General features: G+C 34.3%; 1 protein-coding gene across 2 annotated transcripts; it reads left to right on the top strand.

Moving 5' to 3' along the window:
* Nucleotides 1–4533: 4533 nt before the first annotated feature.
* On the top strand, nucleotides 4534–20824 carry LOC117211767. 2 transcript variants are annotated; one of them, XM_033455991.1, is made up of 3 exons: nucleotides 4534–4758; nucleotides 15974–16029; nucleotides 16142–20824. In XM_033455991.1, exon 3 carries the CDS (start codon nucleotides 16143–16145, stop codon nucleotides 18006–18008), a length of 1866 nt encoding a protein of 621 aa, XP_033311882.1. In that variant the 5' UTR covers nucleotides 4534–4758; nucleotides 15974–16029; nucleotide 16142; the 3' UTR covers nucleotides 18009–20824. The 2 variants fall into 2 exon arrangements, with proteins under 2 accessions (XP_033311882.1, XP_033311881.1); XM_033455990.1 differs by having other exon boundaries at nucleotides 16136–20824.
* Nucleotides 20825–20937: the final 113 nt, after the last annotated feature.

The raw sequence follows: 20937 nt of genomic DNA, 5'->3' as shown, positions 1-20937 counted from the left end.
CGATGAGTGTAGGTATTATATTCAATTCAACTAATAAAGTTGATAAAGTCATAGATAAGTGTGATAAAGGAAAGGAATAAAAATCTGTGGTAAAAATATCTCTCTAGTTATACATGTCGGATTTACATTAGAATTAGGGTTAGGGGCGTGAAACGAATCTCCATTTGGATTACACATTGTCGTTATGCAATAGAAAAGACATTGACTAGTGCAAATACGATTATTACAGAATTTGACAAGTAACTGTGGTAATTAAATACTCGAGAAGCTAATGACAATGATCCTAGGTTCAATAACGAATCCGCGGTCAACGGGATAACAGGATGCGCTTTCTTCCAAAGCCCAAATCGTAGTCGACTTGCTTGGATACGATGGAAGTATAACTAAACTAACTCTTTGTTAAAACGTGGAATATCCACCGAGTGTACAGACGCTAAGTAGCTTTTCGTTCGAAAGTGGGGGAAATTGACGTTGCTATCAATTGGTCAATTTCCATGTCGGTGGTTAGAAAAAGATGCTAGCCGTCCTTGAGGGAAGGTTGCTAGCGGGGACAAAGTTGGGACAAAGACTGTTTGTCTGTTTGAAGGACTTTAGTTAGCTAAATCTTAAGATTTATAACGGGCCCTCGGGCTGGCTGAACATGTACTGCGGAGACGCATCGACATCTGGCAATCATCTTACTCGAAGAATAGGGTCTGCGTGTGGCGAGCCACGGGACAGAAGCCGGTGGAATGTTTACTGTCGCGTGCCGCTACAAATATTTCTTTTAAGGAGAGCTATAGAATTACTCCATACCTTTGTTAGACAAAGCGTTCATCCCGTGGCCGCGGCTACGTTCGGCGACTGGTTGTCGCCTCGAGCCCAAGCTCATTACCACAAATCTCGAACAAATACAATCGGATATGATAAAATCTAGATTACGGTGTTAAGGGATTTTCCCGAAGTTCCAAAGGGAAGGCTCCGATGTCCTTTCATCTCCGACATACATTATATGTAGTTACACGGTTACACTAGTAACGGTACATGTATATGTATGTATTACATCGCGTTTTAGAATATTTAATGATTTGACGACAGCAGTTAAATTTTCGTACGAGATAAGTTCAATTATACATCAACTAAAAACGTATTTATCAACTTATATTTTCTACTACAACATAACGAAAATGTTATCAATTCCTGAGATCTTTTTTATACATTATTTAAACGCAATCTCATTAAAATGACATTTATTAATCCATATTATCATAACAATGATTTATGCAACATACACCACAAAGCATTGACGATATGAAGATTTAGTGAAAAAGAAAAGTACAAGTATGTATACAACGTGTGGCACGTATGAATGAAACCACTTTGATTACTGCATAAATAACGATTTTAATGAAAAATATTTCAGATAAAAGTTGAATGGTTTCAAGGAGAAAATAATTTTACGTGATTAATTTTTGATAATCATTGTCCTTATCACACACCGATTTCAATGATTTTTTGATATCTCGTCAGGGACATGATTCTGAACAATTATTTCCAAAATTCTTTTCGCACGTCATCTAATCAACTAATCCTTCTAACCTCTTTAAAAAATTCTAGTTTTGGTTTGGTTTTAATAAAATTTTTATGTTCTAAAGGGCATTTAAATTCTTTCGTGCGGCACTGTCTATACTATAAACAAAAAACAAGTTAAGTTTGGGTCAGATCATGGTACTCGGCCGTCGCAAAGTGGCTGGCAACCAACCTAATGCATATACTGCTAGGCCGTATAATTATAGGCAGAATAATGGTACCGGCGGCTTTTGTGCGAGAAAATACTGAAAACGTGTTAATTTAATGATTTTATTTATGTAATTCAACTTTTCCGAAAGTTTGTTTCTTCGGTACTAATAGGTTTTCGACATAAATATGTAGGAAACAACTTGGGGAATGTCATGATTGATGAATTTATGGGGTGACTTTTAAATCTAAAATAAAATGGAAATCAAAAATAAAGTTGCATTTTCGACTTTACTGTCTTGAAAATTCCACGAGGCTGTTCTCAATATGCCGTTACAGACTTTAATGAGTAGGAGGGAATAATGTAATAATATAGATATAAAGTAATCTACGATTTTTTTTGCACAACGTCGCGCAGGATGGTTTTCGTCTTCAAATGTCAATTTTTGTCTGTACAACATGTACGAGGTAAGCTGCTGTCCATGTATCGTTCGATTTGAGGATCCCCGCTGTTTATGTTAACCTACTTTCGTTCGAGTAAGGAAGATATTTTGGCCAACTTTTAATTATCAATAACTGAAAAACAAAGCCGAAAACACAATTTTTCTATTCTTGATTTTCATTTTTTTTTTTTTTTCAGAGTCTAAACTTGTAGATTGATTGTGAATGCATGTCTGCCGACAATTGCCAATATAGGTTAGATTTTTATCCACGGACTGTCTATGAATTGAATTTTGTCTCTAATGAGGTGGTATGTCGTGATAGGTTGGGAAGGAATACTCAGATGTATTCAACAATAAATGTTTATTAACTGTAATGTTGATGAGTACACTTGGCGCAAGACTCGCGATAATATTCGGTTCGCGATGCGCGGTTACAAGTTAAAGCTCGGATAGCTATGATTCGAGATGCGCTACGAGTGCGGACAATGATTGCACGAGATGTCGATGGCTTAGATACAACAGACTGACTTTCCGTCACGATGCTGCTGCGAAGGAAAACTGTGATAGGATGTGTCTAAGGATGCGAGATCATCGGATTCGTTGAGAAAAGCTTTGGTTTGGAAAGTGAGGGAAATGTACGCGAGAGAAAGCAGATTTCTCGTGTGTTCCCGTAGTAGGTGGTCGACTTAGAGACTGATAGACAAAGACTGTTTGTCTCTTTGGAGAGCCTTCGCTATAATAAATCCTAAGGTTTATGGCGGGTCCTTAGGCCAGCTAAAAAATGTTCCGTGCGAATATATCGACATCTGGCAATCATCTTGTCCGCAGGTATAGGGTCTTTGTGTCGTGCGTCGCGTGACATAAACTGTTGGAAAGTTTACTGTCGAGTGCCGCTACACTAAAATACACTAAAAACTTTTATATTTCAGATGTGATATCACACGTCTGGTGTGAAATATGATGTATTATAGCTTCTATTCATCGAGTACTATCAGAAGATGCAAAATAAGTTAAAAAAGATTGGTCCCGGAAACGAAGTTTAGTCAAAAAATTAAAACATCAAATAAAATAAAATGAACCTTCCATACACATGTTTACTATTCCCACTCGTAGATTAAAGTATGTCGACTAAAATGAGTTTTGACGATTCAGTAATGTTTGGCAATTTGAGAAGCATCGTGAGAGATAAGAAATTCGATATTTGTTTACAGCGTTTATAGCAACCTAATGGTTGGTAGCTAGCAACTTCGGCTCACTTGATTCCTTAGGAACTGACAAATTTATAACATTTTACAACACTTGAATTCGTATCAACAGTACGTACGAAGAAAAAAAAAGTGATTCCATGCGACGATGAAAAAATATCAATGCTAGTACAATTGACATGCCGAATATCAAGAGTTAATATTAAATATAAATGGTGTATGGAAAATATATTAAAATTGCCGCATCGTTCCATTGACCCATAATCATTTGAAAAGGAATATAGTAGACAATTAATTTTCTTTTCTTTTTCTTAAGGAACTTACAATTAGTTTAGTTATTGCGCGCTTCTTTTATTCACATATTTGTCTATCTCGGACAGAAAAGTAGATATGAATTTTTTCGTAGAACCGTACAATTAAATAGGTTCTTGCAACGTGGAACTCAATAAGCTCTTGTCTATGCTAGCGTGCAACCAAACGGGGAGGCCCCTTATTTTATAAAATCTTGTAATGATGATGTGTTACGTTCAGCACTTGACCGCGTGGTGCAGCACTAGTCCGGATACAATCAGAACCACAAGCGTAAGCACTGCCATTTTCGCTCTGGTTGCAGTTTATAAGATATACATATAACTATACTTCTTGCTCATAGATGAGTTACGACATATGATTGTGTAGTAAGTAACATGGGAGAATTGTTATACTGTTGCCATTGTCATACGTTCCCGTGCGAGCGGGTTCTGTGTTAAGTGGATAATCCTGTATTAAACATAATCAGAACAAATTTAACATAACATAATCAGAATAAATTTATTTGTATGGTATATTTTTATCAGTAATTTTAGTAATGATTAGCTAGTGTGCATGAAAAAATATGTATATATGTAAAAATATGTGTAATCAGAATAAATTTATTTGTATGGTATATTTTTATCAATCATTTTAGTAATGATTAGCTAGTGTGCATGAAAAAATATGCGCGAAGATTTAAAAGAATAAATTAATTTATTGGATCATAGTTTAAGGAATTAACTATGGATTGCATAGTAGAATTTGATCTGTGAAAGGAACAAATTTCTTATCTCTTGATACTAACGAAGTATGTATGTACATAGTTAACACATACAGACAAACTGGCTATCTGATTTGCCAGGACGTCAAAGCAATGCCACGTTCAGGGCTTTGAAGTTGAGTCAGCATGCGTTCTTGTTGAGGAGGATTACGTCGCATTCAACCGTATACCTTCGTAGAGCGCGTATCTCGAGTCGTTCCTGCGTCTTTTTATTCCTGTGTTAAACTGTTGTTTTGATCGTTTTCTTTATGTGATTAGTGTCTGCAAATAATTAAGTTCAAATTGGATGAATAAAACTAAAATTCTTATAAAATAGTGTTCGGTAAGTAGATAATATTTAATTTTATTCTGTTCTGTATACAAAAGTTCTCTTATTATGAAGTGATTAAAAGTGCAGAGATACAAATTTATGTCTTTATATAACAACTGCTTTTCATGATCTCATTATATAACCTATGTTATAAAATGTTACAAAAAAAACTAACGAAAGCTAAAGAAACTTTGAGGAAAAAAATGTTGATGTATTTTTTTTATACTCAGTGTTTTAGTATTAGGAACAAATACAAATCTTCAACTGCATATATCTACTCTTATGACATTTTTTGTTTTATGAATTGAATGTTAAAATAATATTTAAATCGATCGCATCATTATATGTTTAGTTCTTGTCTAATTTTGAAATGAAAATATAATAGCAAAAAGGACAATTCTTGATTTGCTGATAAATCATTATGTGATACGATAAATCATTCCCGGAGAAATCCCTGATATACGATTTGACAAATGTATCTTTATCGGTCAACAGCGCGAATTAACAGAGAGGTTATGCTAGACCAGAATCGAAGATCAACTTGCATTATAGTGTAATTGTGGTTTAATTAGATCAAGCGGTAAACAATCTAAATATTAAATTTCATGACTGATTTAGTGGAATATGTTAGAATTGAAATTTTCGTACAAATTATACTGATTCAAACGTTCTTTTTGTATGTAGTTATCGATCATTTTATAATTACATACAATAATGTTTCTCTTAACTTTCGTAGTTAAACTTCACCTTGGGAGATCAGAAATTATTGACTTTCTTTTATATTGTCTAATTCTCAACGAGTGGAATACAAAACTGCAAGTTTTAAGTCTAGGAATATATCGGTTCAAAAGTTATGCGTATGTTAAATCAAGTTATTTACCAATTATCCAAAATTTACCAAATTTAAAAATTTACCACGAAAAAATAAAGAATTAAATAAATAAAATATTTATAAAGTAATAATAAAAATAATTAAATAAAAAAAAGTTAAATCAAATACTTTTAGCGTAATTTTCACGTTACTTTAACTTGTTACGTGTTCAAACCTAACCCAATTGTGCATCTGTTTCCAGATGAAATTTCTCCTTTGATTTCATATATGTATTACTTTTGATCTGGTGGTTTCCAAAACTAAATAAAATAGGCCTGATAAAACCAAATTCCCCCAAAGAAAAGTTCAGTCTCATTCTATTCTATGAATACATTTAATTGTGAATTATTCAATTTGATACGAACGAAAGATCTGCTATTTTCGACAAGTTCAATATTTTAGTTAAATATTTTATTAGTTTGTTATATGTATGTGATTTTCTTATATGTGACTAGTGAATTCGGGAAAAAAACTAAAAGGATAACATCTTTACAATATAATAAATGCTTTAACTTGTAGATTACATGGTATATAATAATAACAACATAAAAATAAAAGAAATATAATATATAGAGTGATTCTAGAATATAGCTATGTATAGCGGAGAGACTTAATTAAATATGTTATCATTTCTTTAGGGTAAAATAAAGTTTCTGACACTGTGTTTGATTATTTGAAACCATGCGAGGTTCCATTGAGAGATGAAATTTCTTTCTTTCTGTTGAAGATCTTTTACAACTAAATTGTAAATGGAGACCATAAATGATTATAAATTGATAACTATAGAAAAGATTCTCTTAGTTAATCCGAAACAGTGCCGCCAATCACATAGCAGATCATAGTACATAGTTTTTATTTTGCACATATACATAGCTACTCTGCTATAATAAAAGCTTCATATCAGTTTTTGATGATAGTTCACATGTATTCACTTTAGATTTTTTTAGATTAACATAAAAAAGGTTGCCAAAACGAATTTAATAAGCTACCCTAGTATAATAGTATCCAATTTTAGCTGAAACTGTAGAAAAACTGACTAGACTCCGATTTTTATGATTTTTCGAAATATTGTAAAGCTTAACATTTTGAATAAATTGTTCCTATACACATAAGGATTGAAGCGGGTTAGTTTCCGATATATTCGCGAGAAACTGTCGGCATCAGACATTGAATTTTGCCTATAGTTGTGGATTGCGGCAGCGCATGCGTCAAATGGTTGACACAATGTATATATACATCGCATAGTACGTATATATATATATATATTACTTACATCATCGATAAATCACGTAATTTACGGAAAGTCCAGTTGGACAAATTGTGAAGTACAAATTAAATAATAATAATAACAAGAAATCGTTGAGTCACAAAAGTATCCGGAAGCTTATATTTAGAAATAGATAAACAGCAAACGGTATATGTAATAAATTTCTGCACGAAGTATTACAAATAACAGTTGATATTAGTTTATATTACAACTCAGTTGATATTAAGATATTGTTCAACGTATCATTATATCATCGTGAAGCTAGTTTTCGGTGTTAAGCATTAGTATTGGCATAAGTTTATACAAATGAGCTTTTATTGTAAGAAAATATGAAGTTCGAACGCTTGGGACGACCGCCTGGTTTTTGTTACCCTTGGCTGTGGGAAGACACTTGTGTGCCATAAATTAAGCACAATTAAATTCATATGGTGTGTGAGCTTAGCGGGCTTTGACGTCTTACGTTTGCGTGAAAACGTGAAGCTTCGAACGCTCGCAGCCATTGTTTGAATTCCGTCATCCCTGTTTCTAGGAACAGATAGCGAAGTCACTTGAGAGTGTCGTATACTACGTTCTCTACCTTGCTAGCGCACAGGCTAGCGGTTTTCAACGGTTTTACGGCTGTAACTCTGAATATACTACAATCGCCCTTGTACAATCGTCAGCATGGACGAAAGTCAAAGTTTTTTTTTTTTTAATTTGTGCTTTACAATTCGTCCAGCAGGACATTTGGTAAATTTTTCTAACTTTATTGCCAAATAACATGTGGATGGCTACCCCCAGTGGGATACCATCTTCGAATTTGATTATTTTATTTCTTTAGTGAGGTGAGTGTTTGTATGTTAGGTTATGTCCTTTGTGAGATTTGTTGCGTGTTTCCTTTTTAATCTTCTTTTTATGCTTGGTGTAATTATACTTGTCTATAATAAGTATCAACTTATTATAAATAATTAGCCACGTTACTGCGCCACGCCAGAAAAATTACTGAAAATTCTCAACGCGAGAATTGATTGTAATTTTAATAAATATTAAAAAAAAAAAATGCTTGATGTGTCAATCGTTTTTTTTTAATTTGTGCTTTACAATTCGTCCAGCAGAACATTTGGTAAATTTTTCTAACTTTATTGCCAAATAACATGTGGATGGCTACCCCTAGCGGGATACCATCCAGTTTGTTTATCTATCTCTTTTGCGAGGTCAGTGGCATGCCTTCTTCTTAGTCTTCTTTTTATGTGGGTTTTGCTTGTTTCAGCAGCCTGCTGGTTTGGATGTATTGCCATTCTTTCCTTGTATTATTTTGCGTATCTGCCAATTTCTCCCTTGACCATTGGTATTTTTAGTCTTTAAGTAAATCGTCGTTTCTGACATACCATGGGGTGTTAAGTATTATTCCGAGTATTTTCGATTGAAGCGACTCTAGTTTATTTATGTGGCTCATTGCTGCCGTTCCTCATAATGGTATTTCGTACATCCAAATTGGTTTTACTATCGTTTTATACCCATGCATACGATCGGACTTCTTTACATTAACGAAAGGAGGTCACTGTCATTGTCATTCTCAATCCGAACAATATCTAAGCAGCAGCTTACCTCCTACAACTCGTAGAGAGGAAGACTATAATATTCAGAAACGTAAACTGTGATTCTCCCGTCTGCAAAGAACCACAACAAAATCACACACGCGTCATGATTGTCTCGACCGCGAGTGTGTACAAAAAATACATGAAATTACAATAAATGTTCGATATGTCCGCTGCTTCCTTGTAAACAGAGCTTGACTTTTCTCTTAAAATTTTGCCGTATTGTGTCATCATGTGTACTCGGAAGTAAAAGTCGAGGGGATTTAAATCTGGAGACCGAGCAGGCTAAAGCACAGGTCCTGTTCCATCGACCCACCTGTTTCCAAAACAACTGGTCAAATGCTCTTACACTGCGTTGAATGTGATGGTGCATCATCCTGCATGAATCATCTCTTAGTACATGTGGATTTTTACGTGCCCAGAAATATTCGTTACATATATTTGTTATATTTATCAAATGTCCAGCTGGATAAATTGCAAAGTATAAATTAAATAATAAAAAAAAAATTATGTTTGTTATTTCACACTTATTAAATATTGCCTCACCAGTAAATAATATGCTCACGGGGAAATAGGATTTGCGTTGGATTTTCCAACTCATCCATTTGCAAAAATTTCTTCTTGTGAGAAAATCTTCTGTTTTTAACTCCTGAACTTTCTGAAACCTATACGGGTGTAGATTTTTCTTCTTCGATACAGATTATACGTTGCTGTTGCTGATACCTCCTTCAGCAGCAATAATCATCGTACTTAACCTGGCATTTTCTTGAATATGGTGCAGCATTCTACCTTCTACATTGTCGCGCTGAATTCGTCCGTCAGGTCTTAACATACCGGTACCCTGCAATCGCTGGTCTATTTTGTGAAATATCTTTGCGCTGGGCATAGTCTCATATTTTTTGCCGCATAAACGTTGCGCTTTTGTGCTATTACCGTCCGTCGCATCGTAATAAAAATGCATGTCCGAAAGTTCTCCAAATGTATGTAACATTTTGTAATAAATATGGTGACATAAATAATAAACAACGTATAATACTGCTACACTGCATACAACACTCACTACCTGCGCAACACACGCATTACGCCCACTGCACACACAATAAATTTTCTTATTTATATAAAAATAGTCTCTCCAAGATAATATTGTTTGTTCTCTTAATTATTGTAATGAGAGATATCAAAGAATTTCAAGTTCAAGTTCAATCTTAATATTCCGGAAGGGGAGAATGTTTTTTTCGAACTAAATACACTTTATTGTTTGCCATTGTAGGTACATACAGGGTGGAGTAGGGTGATTCTACGTGAAGAATAAGTCATGGATATAGAATAAAATTATTTCCTATGATGCTTCGTTTCTGACTTCTCAGAAACCTCTTTGAGACCTCGTTAAAAAAAAATAAGGTTTAAACATGTTCAATTACGAACTGCTTCTGTACACATACATGATATACTTTCAAATTTATTTTGTTTTAAACTCGAGTATTTCGTGAACAAATTTTATTGCGCATTTTTTACTTATTTTCAAATATAGTTTAAACCTCTGTCGACTATTGACTCATGTGCAGTCCAGCATTAGCCAAATTTAAGTATATTTGTTAAATCTTCAAAGTCGATTTTTTCGAAAACGAAGCTTCAAATGAAAAAATATTATACCAAATCTGTTTTTATTTTTGCACGTCGAATCGCACCCTGCCCGATTGTACAACGATTATCGCCCCTCCCTGTATGTGTAATATATTATATGTACTATAGTAGTAAGTTTCTTGAGTTATATCTCAAATAAGGATAATTGTAAAAGTTAAATGTCAATACTATAAATATGCTAAAGAATGTTAAAATATCTCGATTACTGTTGGAGAATATACGCTTTATAATTCCTTTTTAACAAATCACTCAGCTCTAGTACAGTATCCAAGCAGTAAAATATTTGGATAGAATAATACTTTTTAAGGGTTCGTGAGGTTTCTGAAGCCGAAAATTGGAGTCGTTCTTCGCGGAAATAAGGCACACAAAATTTCGATTAATCTGTTGATCAATGCTCTAGTGGATTTTGATGATACCTTTTTTAAAATTTGATACTCTTAGCCTACTGTATTGGTTACTGCGTATGCAGTTAAATCCTGAGCATAAGTATTGGATTAGGTTTAGGTTATGTTTTATTTTCCAGCTGTTACGCCGTTACACCGTGAGATGTCCGGTTAAGCCTTGATACACGGAGCGGCAAGCGACAGAGAAAGGCATTGGCTGTGCCAGGATTTGTTTTGCCCCGTAACGCTTAGCGCTCTGTATGATCACGACCTTTCGCAGATTTCTACATTTAAGAAATGTTTGTCAAATGTTCATAAACTCGAATTTTCAAAATCGTTCATTCCAGTGGAAAATGACGCTCATTTTCGGCTTTAGCGATCTAAAATATCATCGGAAATACACGTTCAGATCAACAATTTTGCTGCATAGATACTACGCTACATCTAATCACTTTGATGTATTGGCTTCTGATAATTATGCAAAACTTAGTAAATAAAGCAATTTTTTCCAAAAATTACAAATCTCAATTTATAATTTTAACTAATTGTAAGTCGCTAATAACCTACATATTTTTTTTTTATTATTTTGTTTTATATATAGAGGTTGATGCGATTGTAAATAATATCGTTGCCTTATAATTTCTTAGTATCGCGGAAAACTTGGACGACAATTGCGAAGTCTAGGAACTAAACAATAAACACACGCACACGACACGTGCAAATTCAATTGTGTGAGCTTCTTGTGATATAGCCGCAAAATAATAGTTATTTCTTTGTTTCGATTTTTTTTGTGAGAAATTATTAAATAGAAATTAATTTGTATTTAAATAGAAGGCACCACTGAAGCTTAAAGAAATTTCTCAAAAAATAAAATGATTAAAGAAGATTATATTTAACTGTGCCAATTACGAATAACCATTATAAATGATAAAAATTTTGCAGAACTCGCAGAGGAGTTCCGTCCTCTCCGATTTCCGAATATGTTATAGAAATTAACATTTGGACAACTTTTTTTTATGCATACAACCGTCCATTCGTTTAGTTTCCGAGATACGAAAAACTGCAGATACAAGATACAATGTATTTCTGTCTATAGTTATGCGTCTAAGGCAACGTATGCGTCCAACAACCAATACTTGGGTATACGCCGCCTGAAGTTGCCGAACATGTTGATTTATATCACATATTGCGTCAGTGTTAGTTGTTGGGAGCATACGCTGTCATATGCGCACAACTGTAAGCAGAATTCACTGTAGCGATACCGGCATATTTTTGCGAATATCGCGGAAACTAAGACCGACTGACGGTTATCTATACAATATACAGCTTTACAACATATTTAAAAATTCACGAATGATTCCACAAGTTCGTCCTATACTGTTGAAGAATAAACATACTCGTCTGTGATATTAGTGTATCACCTGGATAATCCTCAAAATGTCGGATACGAAAAAGCATTTAGTGTCATATATATTTTGTATCTCGTCGATAATAATGGTGAGCGGTAATCGAAATAAAATTCCCGTCATCGATAAAGGTTATCGATAACAAAAAAAATTCCTGTCATCGATAACGGTTATCGGTAACAAAAAAGAATTCGCGTCATCGATAATAGTTATCGGTAACAAAAAAGAATTCGCGTCATCGATAATAGTTATCGGTAACCACTAACATAAAATATTCGTCATTGGTAACGATTATTCGTAACCAACAAAAATATTTATCATCAATAATCATTTATGATGATTATTCGTAACCAAAATCATTTAAACAGAGATATTAATTCTTATATTATAATTTTTAAATTTTGAGATATAACAATTATAGTTTGGGCTTTGTGGTATATACTTTGGATTATGCTAATGTTGACGGCATACTTTTCATTCAAAGTTCAATAAAACAGCGATGAAAAGTCGTACATTAAGTTTTAAGAGGTCGTTGTAAAGAGAAGGAAGGTAAATATTTGATCTTCAGGTACATAGTGGTTTCAGTCATAAAAAAAAAATGTTGCAATACCCATAAAGGTGTTTGAATTTGTAAAATTTTCGGAAAGAAGAAGTATCTTCGCTTTCCTTTCCGGTTATACGAGGTAAAAACAACTGTTGTTGTAGTAAAATTTTTTAACGAAGCTGTAACAGTTTAAATGTTGACAATTTTTCATTGAAAATTTAACGATCCTTTAATTTCGTACAACAATTCATATAACTGTAAATATTTTGTCTTTCATTCGATAATCACTGACATTTTATATCCAACAATATTAAATTATCGCTTAATTTATTATCGGTACTGAATAGTTGTTATAATGTTGGTATGTAATTAAGAGAAAAAATTAAGAAGACAAAAAGAATGCGAGAAAGTAATCTATAATGGTTTATGTTGAAGTGGTTACCACTTCTAAGAAAACTCTACATCTGGTCCTTTTTAGTTTTCTCAAGCACTGAAGCCATCGACAGCGCGTAGACAAAAGACTGCGACGAAGTCAGGCCATAAACAGTAGACAGGCGACGTTGGCTTCGGGGTTTTTCAGTTATTAGGTAACACAGCTAGCGTGCGGATCTGGACCAGCTGAAATTGTATTTTTACTTATTACACTTCTATTTAAATATATTTTCTACCTTACAATTTATCCGCGTGTTTTCTCTGTTTACACACCGAATAACCTCAACAGGTTATGGGCCCAGGGCTGTAAATTGCAAGGTAGCAACGTGAAGTGAATAAATTGTTAAAGTGTTGTGCTTAGTAAAATAAGGGATAGTGCTAAAATGGAATCAGCAAGTGCGAAGGTCGAAATGTTACGCGGCGAAGAAAATTGGCTCCAGTGGCGTTTTGTTATGCGTACACTTTTGGAGGAAGATGACGACCTGATCAACGTGTGTGAAGGGAATTTGTGTCATCCAGGTAACAGCGCGGAGAAAGAAATCGCTCGTGGAAGATTTTTGAAAGCAGATCGATTAGCGAGAAAATTAATCGTGACCTCAGTAGGAAAGAAACCGTTGGATCTTCTTTTATGTTGCACGACAGCACATGAAATGTGGAAAAAGCTGAATACAGTATATGACATGAAGTCGGATGAGAATTTAAATATGGTCCAGAAGCAGTTCTTCGATTTTAAATGGGAAGAATCTGAAAATGTCTCTTACAACCTATCAAAGTTGGAACTCATAGCGGCGAAGATGAAAGTCCTTGGGAGTGAAATTGGCGAGAAAATGCTGATAACACGCATTTTATCGGTGTTACCAAACAAATTCGATCATTTTCACAGTGCGTGGGATTCCGTGGAAGAAGAAAAGAAGACCTTAGACAGGCTTAGTACCAGGCTGATGACGGAAGAAATTAGATGGAAGGAAGACGACCAGGAAACATCGGTGGCACTGGTAACAAAAGGTAATAATTATAAAAGGGAACAGCAGAAGCAGTCAAGTAAACGCGAATACGAGAAACAAGGACCAAGTTGCTTCAACTGTGGAAAAGTTGGCCATCTAAAGAAGGATTGCTTTAGATGCTTTATATGCAAAAGGAAAGGCCACACCAGCAAAAACTGTTTTAAAAATACCAAAAGAAGCAACAGTAGAGACAACCAGGAACCTAGAAACCAAAATCGGGATCACAGCGGAATTGGAAGTACCTCGGCGATACAAACGGCAAACCCTGATGTTTGGATAATCGACTCAGGAGCTACGGATCACACGACAGGACGACGGGAATGGTTCAGCGTTTTCGAAGAATTCGATAACACGGTGAAGATAGAGATCGGCGATGGTACGTTCATGGATGCGTGCGGCAAAGGAAAAATCAGAGTAGAGACTTTTGTGGACGGCAAATGGGTAATATGTACAATGAACGATGTTCTATACGTACCAGGTATGAAAAGAAATCTGTTTTCGATTAGATCTGTCGCAAGAAGGGGCATAGATTTTTGTATTTCAAAGGAAGGGACCAATTGCATATTTTTACAAAATCAGAAAATAATAGCAAGAGGTTCTGTTATCGGAAATTTGTATAAAGTAGATATGCGAGTTATCATACCGTCAGTTTGTAATTTTAGCAATAGAGCGGAGTCAAACGCGGACACATTGCAGTTATGGCACGAACGGCTATGTCATCAGAACATCAGACATGTTAAAGAATTCTTAAAGAATTCAAATATGAAAGTTGTAGAGGATAATAACTTTTTCTGTGAAGGTTGCGCGTACGGGAAACAGCATAGATCGAGTTTTCGCGAGAAAATCAATCGGGCGACTAAACCTCGCGAAATTATTTATACGGATGTATGTGGACCTATGGAAGTCGAGTCATTAGGCAAGAAACTGTATTTTCTGACATTTAAAGATGATTTTTCAAAATTCACAAAGATTTACTTCTTACGACGTAAGTCAGAAGTAATTGAAAAACTAAAAACCTTTTGCCTAGAAGTTGAAAATCAATTTAAGGATAAAATTAAAGAAATTCATAGTGATGGAGGGAAAGAATTCTAAAATAAAGAAGTCAAAGAATTTTTAAGAAGTCAGGGAATTAGGCACACGATTAACGTCCCATACACTCCTGAACAGAATGGTGTCGAAGTGATTATTACTTCTCAAAAAAAAAAGAGGAAAAACTCTACATGATCTATTTAGTCTTCTAGTTTTTTTTTTTGTGTAATAAATTAATTTGTATGGAAAAGAGAAAGGCGGCTGGCAAATGTACTTGAGAAGGCATTGACAAATTAATTTTCAGATATTTACGACAAGAGTTAGAAAATATTAAGAGATAATTTGTAAATTTGAGATAATTGTTTGTAGGGATGTAGAGTTTTAGGGAGGGTGTTGAAGTGGTTACCACTTCTAAGAAAACTCTACATCTGGTCTTTTTTAGTTTTCTCAAGCACTGAAGCCATCGACAGCGTGTAGACAAAAGACTGCGACGAAGTCAGACCATAAACAGTAGACAGGCGACGTTGGCTTCGGGGTTTTTCAGTTATTAGGTAACACAGCTAGCGTGCGGATCTGGACCAGCTCAAATTGTATTTTTACTTATTACACTTCTATTTAAATATATTTTCTACCTTACAATTTATCCACGTGTTTTCTCTGTTTACACACCGAATAACCTTAACAGTTTAGATACGAGGCATAAAAATATCTATATATTCGATACTTAATACTTTACCGACCGCTAGCGATTCAATCAACATACGCACGTCCGACCGGCATCTCAGGCGCAGATTCTCCCTGGCGCCAACTCTGTTTCGGTTTAGACTCTCTAATACCATTCTTTTTGTTCATCGCGAACAGTACGTTTTTCAAATTGCTATAAAACTATGGGAGCTTACAAAGCAACGCAACTCACGTAACTGAGCAAGATACCTTAGTACTAAATAACAAATTACTGCTCAAATAATGAGAAAGATTGTCGGCGACAAAAAGTCGATTAATAGACTATCGGTTGGTAAAGTGTTAATATCGCTTTAGATTTTGATCTAACGATTGTGTTATACTTGCAGATGTTTTAAGCATCCGAAGAAGGAAAACAAAGCAGTGGATAAAATTATTTAGAAGGGTAAGTAAGAAAGATCTTCTTCTTCGAATGTTTATCTTAAACATTGTAATTTTATGAAGTATATATTAATAGAGAAATATTTTTTTATCGACATGCAAATGTGAAGTAACAGAATGAGTGACGCTGCGGTGCAAGAGTTGAAAAAACAATTCGATTCATTGAGCATCGATCAATCCAATTGTACCGGATGTACTGGAGAAGAGAAGGAGCTAGATATGAAAAACTTAAACAAATACCAGAAGCAAGCGTACCATGATATATGCGAATTATTAAAGCAAGAAACTAAGTCAATTATCGCGATCGATGCTCCAAGCGGAAATGGTAAAACGTTTCTTCTGTGCACTTTGGCTGTAAAGTACCAGAAACTGGTAAAGGTTATTATATTCCGCAAAGACCAGGCAAGTGAACTTTCCTTGAAGAATATACAATCGTACACGTTTGTATCTTTTTGTATGCATCATTTCGATCTACTGTATCATCAAGCGCTTAAAATGTTTCGAACGATCGATAAAGATAAGATTCGAGAACTTTATAAGTTAATCGTGTACTCTAAAAAGTTTGTCGTTGAAGACACATCCGTTCTTATTTTAGACATATACACTATACCCTCATCGGCCATGTTGCTTCTATTATACATACTGTCCCTTAAACATAACCTGCACTTAATTTTTGTTGGGGATGCTATGCAATTACAGCCTATCAATAAATCTGTACTTCATAAGGAAAGTAATTATTATATTATTCAGATATTGAAGGACTTGACAATAAGTAATTTAAGTAAAAACATGCGAATATGTGATACCGAGTTTAAAAAGAAAGTAGCACGTTTTTATGAACTTCTGCAGCAAGTACAACCTGCTGGGAACGTTCCGTTGAATTATAAACTACGTTATCATTTATACACTCAGTTTCGACCGAAATATTTCACTGAAGAAAATTTTGATACTATTTACATTGCTCAAACTCATCGCAACATTACAAGACGTTTATATCGCTTCATTGAACATTTGAAGTCGACTGGCACAACGTATTATGAAGTACCATTTCGTTTTGGACTAGATGATATCGAGGTTCCTCTTCATAGTCGTAAAAATAAATATTTTCCCACCTTGCTGTTAGTACCAGGATACAAATATATATATGTTACTGAAGCAGGTGTCCATCATGCTGTTCTCTTGGAGGATATACTGTTTGAAAACGAGAAAATTGAGGGTTTGACAATCAGTTTTTTAAAAGATAAAAATCGCGTTAAAACAATTAGACGGGTTAACCTTAATTATTATCAGATTTTACCAGATTATCGTAATTGGTTATATCATACCAGTAGGATACATGATAAAAATGATATATCTCAATTTCCTTTACGTCCATATACGCTGACATATCATGCTACTCTAGGACGAACGATCGACAAAGGGCAAGTAGAGCTTAGTACCGAGTGTGTATACGCTAATTTCTTATACATTGGTCTTTGTTCTGTACGCCACGATTCCGATATTCATAAAATTCATGATAAACGAGATCTGACAGGATATTTGATGACGGAGTATATGGAAACTCTTTCACTAAAGAAAGACAGTGAAAAATACTATTATCGTTGTCATTTGGACGAAGGTGAAATTCATCAATATATTGTTAATAATGAAAACAGCGAGCATCTAGATAATATAGAATGGACGACTATGAATGATATACATCAATTTGAGAAAAGCCAGATAAACTTTATCCGCATTAAACGTAGTGAATACGAAAAGTCCAACAAGAAAGAGGATACACCATTCATGCAAATTGCAGAATTTGTCAAAGAAAATCCACAGGTGATACTTAATACAATTGAAATGGCACCTGTTGACAAGAAAAAGAAGAAGAAGAAACAAGAACAAGAAAATAAAAAGTACGAGGAACCAGATGCATTACGTTACTTACGTCATGAATACGATCTGTGGGTTGATAAAAAAGAAAAGGATTTACAAAAATAAGTCTATGTGCGAATATTAAAGAAAATTGATCCTTTTATATTTTATTTTGATATATTTTCATAAGAGTCTCTATACATATATGGTTTAAGCGGTTGAAAATTAATGTTACTGAAAGTATAATTACTATATTGCAGATGTTTATATATTTATGGAAAATTGAACCCATTTGAATCCAAGCGCGGATTATTACGCGATCTGCGACTGTCTTCTATGTAAAAAAAAAATGTATGTAAAAAAGATGTCGTTTTACTAACAACTATGCCTAGCTTAGGATTTGCTAAAACAGAGAAAACAAACCGATATACCGGATAAAAATGTATAAAGCCAACAATAGTAATTGATTATAATTAGAATATGGATGGAGTTGATGTTGACGATCAAATGTTAAGTAAGTTACATACTATGCGAAGATGTAAAAAAGCCTGTAAGAAAATATCTTTTTACTTCATAAACGTGATGTTACTGAACAGTTATGTAATTTTTAAAAATCATAAAAAGGATCGAGCTTTTCATATTTTTAAACAACAATTGACCGGAGAAATTATTTACCAAATATAAAAGTAAGCGAGACGCCTAATGATTCGATAACGCGATATACTGACAGGCATTTTCCTATTCGGGTACGTGCAACTGCAGCGAAGGGAAACAGAACGTCAAAGCGATGCATTGCATGCTTATCTAAACGTTCTCGCAGAGAAACGGTCTTTAAATGCCATATTTGCGATGTACCATTATGTATTGACCATTTTAAAGAATTCCACGAGAAATGATACGATTTAATTTCCATTTTAGTCTAAATAACTTTTTTTTAAATAAATAATTTTTACTTTTTCCTCTGTTATAAAGAATGTAAGATGCGATGTTTGCGAACTAACATTGTCTAGCAATCGTTTTGAACAATAAATTTTCGATAAACTCCATGAAGAATTCGGATGTCATTTACTACACCTACGACCGACCGCGCACGGTGATGGGGACCAGTCGCCAGTTGAACGCCGCTGATGCCTTCAAATGGCCGTTTAAAGTAGGGCCATCATGCAAATGGGTTATAGATGCAAGAATGAATTATGTGTAAGGTTCCAGTTCTGTGTCTGTGTTTTTAAAAATTTAAATTTACATAAACATCCGCAATTTAATAATTATGCTAAGCCTTCAAATTGATGCTTCTTGAGTCACATTCATAACATGTTGTAGAATTAACACGTTGACGCCGGCGCCGATATTTAATGTTTTCTCTGTGAGGCGGCGCCCGAATGCACGGTCTGCTTTGTGAGGCGGCGTAGCGTCGGATTAGACTGACAATTTTTCAACTTTGGCCTCAATTTATGGCAAAATTACAAAAACTATACGATTCTTGTTGGGTTCAATGAATTCCATGGACTTCAACCAATACATTGATATACAGTAGTTTGGCAATATCAATTTGCATATATCTATAAATGTTAAGTAAAGCTGACGGGACTCTAATTTTGTACTCTTTTTGATTTTTCTATAAGAAACGTTCATAGCGCGAATCAACAAATTTTTCAATTCCGTACAGAAAAAAAAATAGTTATGCGTGTTCGTCGGAGAACGACGGCGTACGTAAGGAACATACACGACGAAAATAGTGTTAGGTTACGTTAAATTTTTAAAATGGACTGACAAAAGGCCAGTATGTATGCTAGCTACTTCCAAAAATCACAGATGTGTTATAATGTTGAGATAAAATAATACAAACCTATTTTGTACTATCAATTTTGTGAAATATGTACATGTGCGACCCATCGCGATACACAAAACAAACAAACTCGAGCGACCCATCGGTAGTGCACGTCGCCTCACGGGACAGATACGTGTAACCCACCGATGGCGTACGCCGGCATCAACGTGTTAAATTTATGTTTTGTCATACGCCTCTTTATTCCTTTGTTGTAAGTTAAGAAAACAAAATCCTATGGACCAAAAATTTTATTTTTATACGTATATTATAAAAAATTATACTTATAGATAATTGTTGATAATTATATGCTTTATGTGATAGCAGTGAAATGTATTCTATGAACTTTTAGATATAAATGTTTACTATATAATGTCTGTTACTGCAATTCACAGCTACTTTTTGTTGAATTTGTTAAAGGATAAAAGGTTCCTGAAAATTATTTAGAATAGTTCATTTCAATTAGTACATTTTTATAAATGTTTTATTTCTTAGTTCTTTGATAAAATCAAATTAAACAGCATACTTAAATCTTATTATAGTCTTAGAAAGATAGAGCAACAAAAAATTCTATGTATTAATCTCTGTTATTTAATTAACTTCTATGTTTGTTCTATAAAACTCTTTAAACTTGTTTGTTATTTAATTTATAAACAATAAATATTTTAATATTTTCTTAACTAATAAGCAATTTTTTGCTTTACAAAATTTAAAGTACCTTTTTTGCAGTTGCATCGCATTCCAGATTAACCCTTTGCACTCGAGAGGCTATTTTCCGTCACCACGGCGTTCCGTGTGACAACTCGAGAGAAGAATGAGAGGCGATAGTTCCTGTTAAATTTTGTTAAATTTTGACCTCTCCAATTGATGAGAGCGCAGTATTGGTTCGTAAATAGACTCTTAAGCTCTTTATATTGTTTGTTATGAAGTGTGAAATGTTACGCATTAAAACGAAGATGAAATATTTATGCTCAAATTCTTCCAAAACCATGGTTCTATTAGTAACGTCTCCGACGTTGGTTCAGATTTGACGATCGTGGCAGAAGTATTATAGTTTTGTAAATTTAGAAGCTCAAAAAGAACGGATTTGGAAATTTGTTGAATTAATTCATATATTCTTTAAAAAAGCAAAAGAACGAAAGGCCACTTAACCACCTACCTATAAGACACTCGTCACATACGCGCAAATTTACCTCGAGTTACTGCTACGCCCGACGGAAAAGGCCGTCG

The sequence above is a fragment of the Bombus bifarius genome, unplaced genomic scaffold (genome assembly GCF_011952205.1).
Source record: "Bombus bifarius isolate JDL3187 unplaced genomic scaffold, Bbif_JDL3187 scf7180000008243, whole genome shotgun sequence".
Classification (NCBI taxonomy): domain Eukaryota; kingdom Metazoa; phylum Arthropoda; class Insecta; order Hymenoptera; family Apidae; genus Bombus; species Bombus bifarius.
This window is presented reverse-complemented; position numbering and strand designations above follow the sequence as displayed.

Bases quoted from the DNA above. Each gene is read 5' to 3' on its own strand.
- LOC117211767 (XM_033455991.1), top strand. From the start codon at position 16,143: ATGAGTGACGCTGCGGTGCAAGAGTTGAAAAAACAATTCGATTCATTG.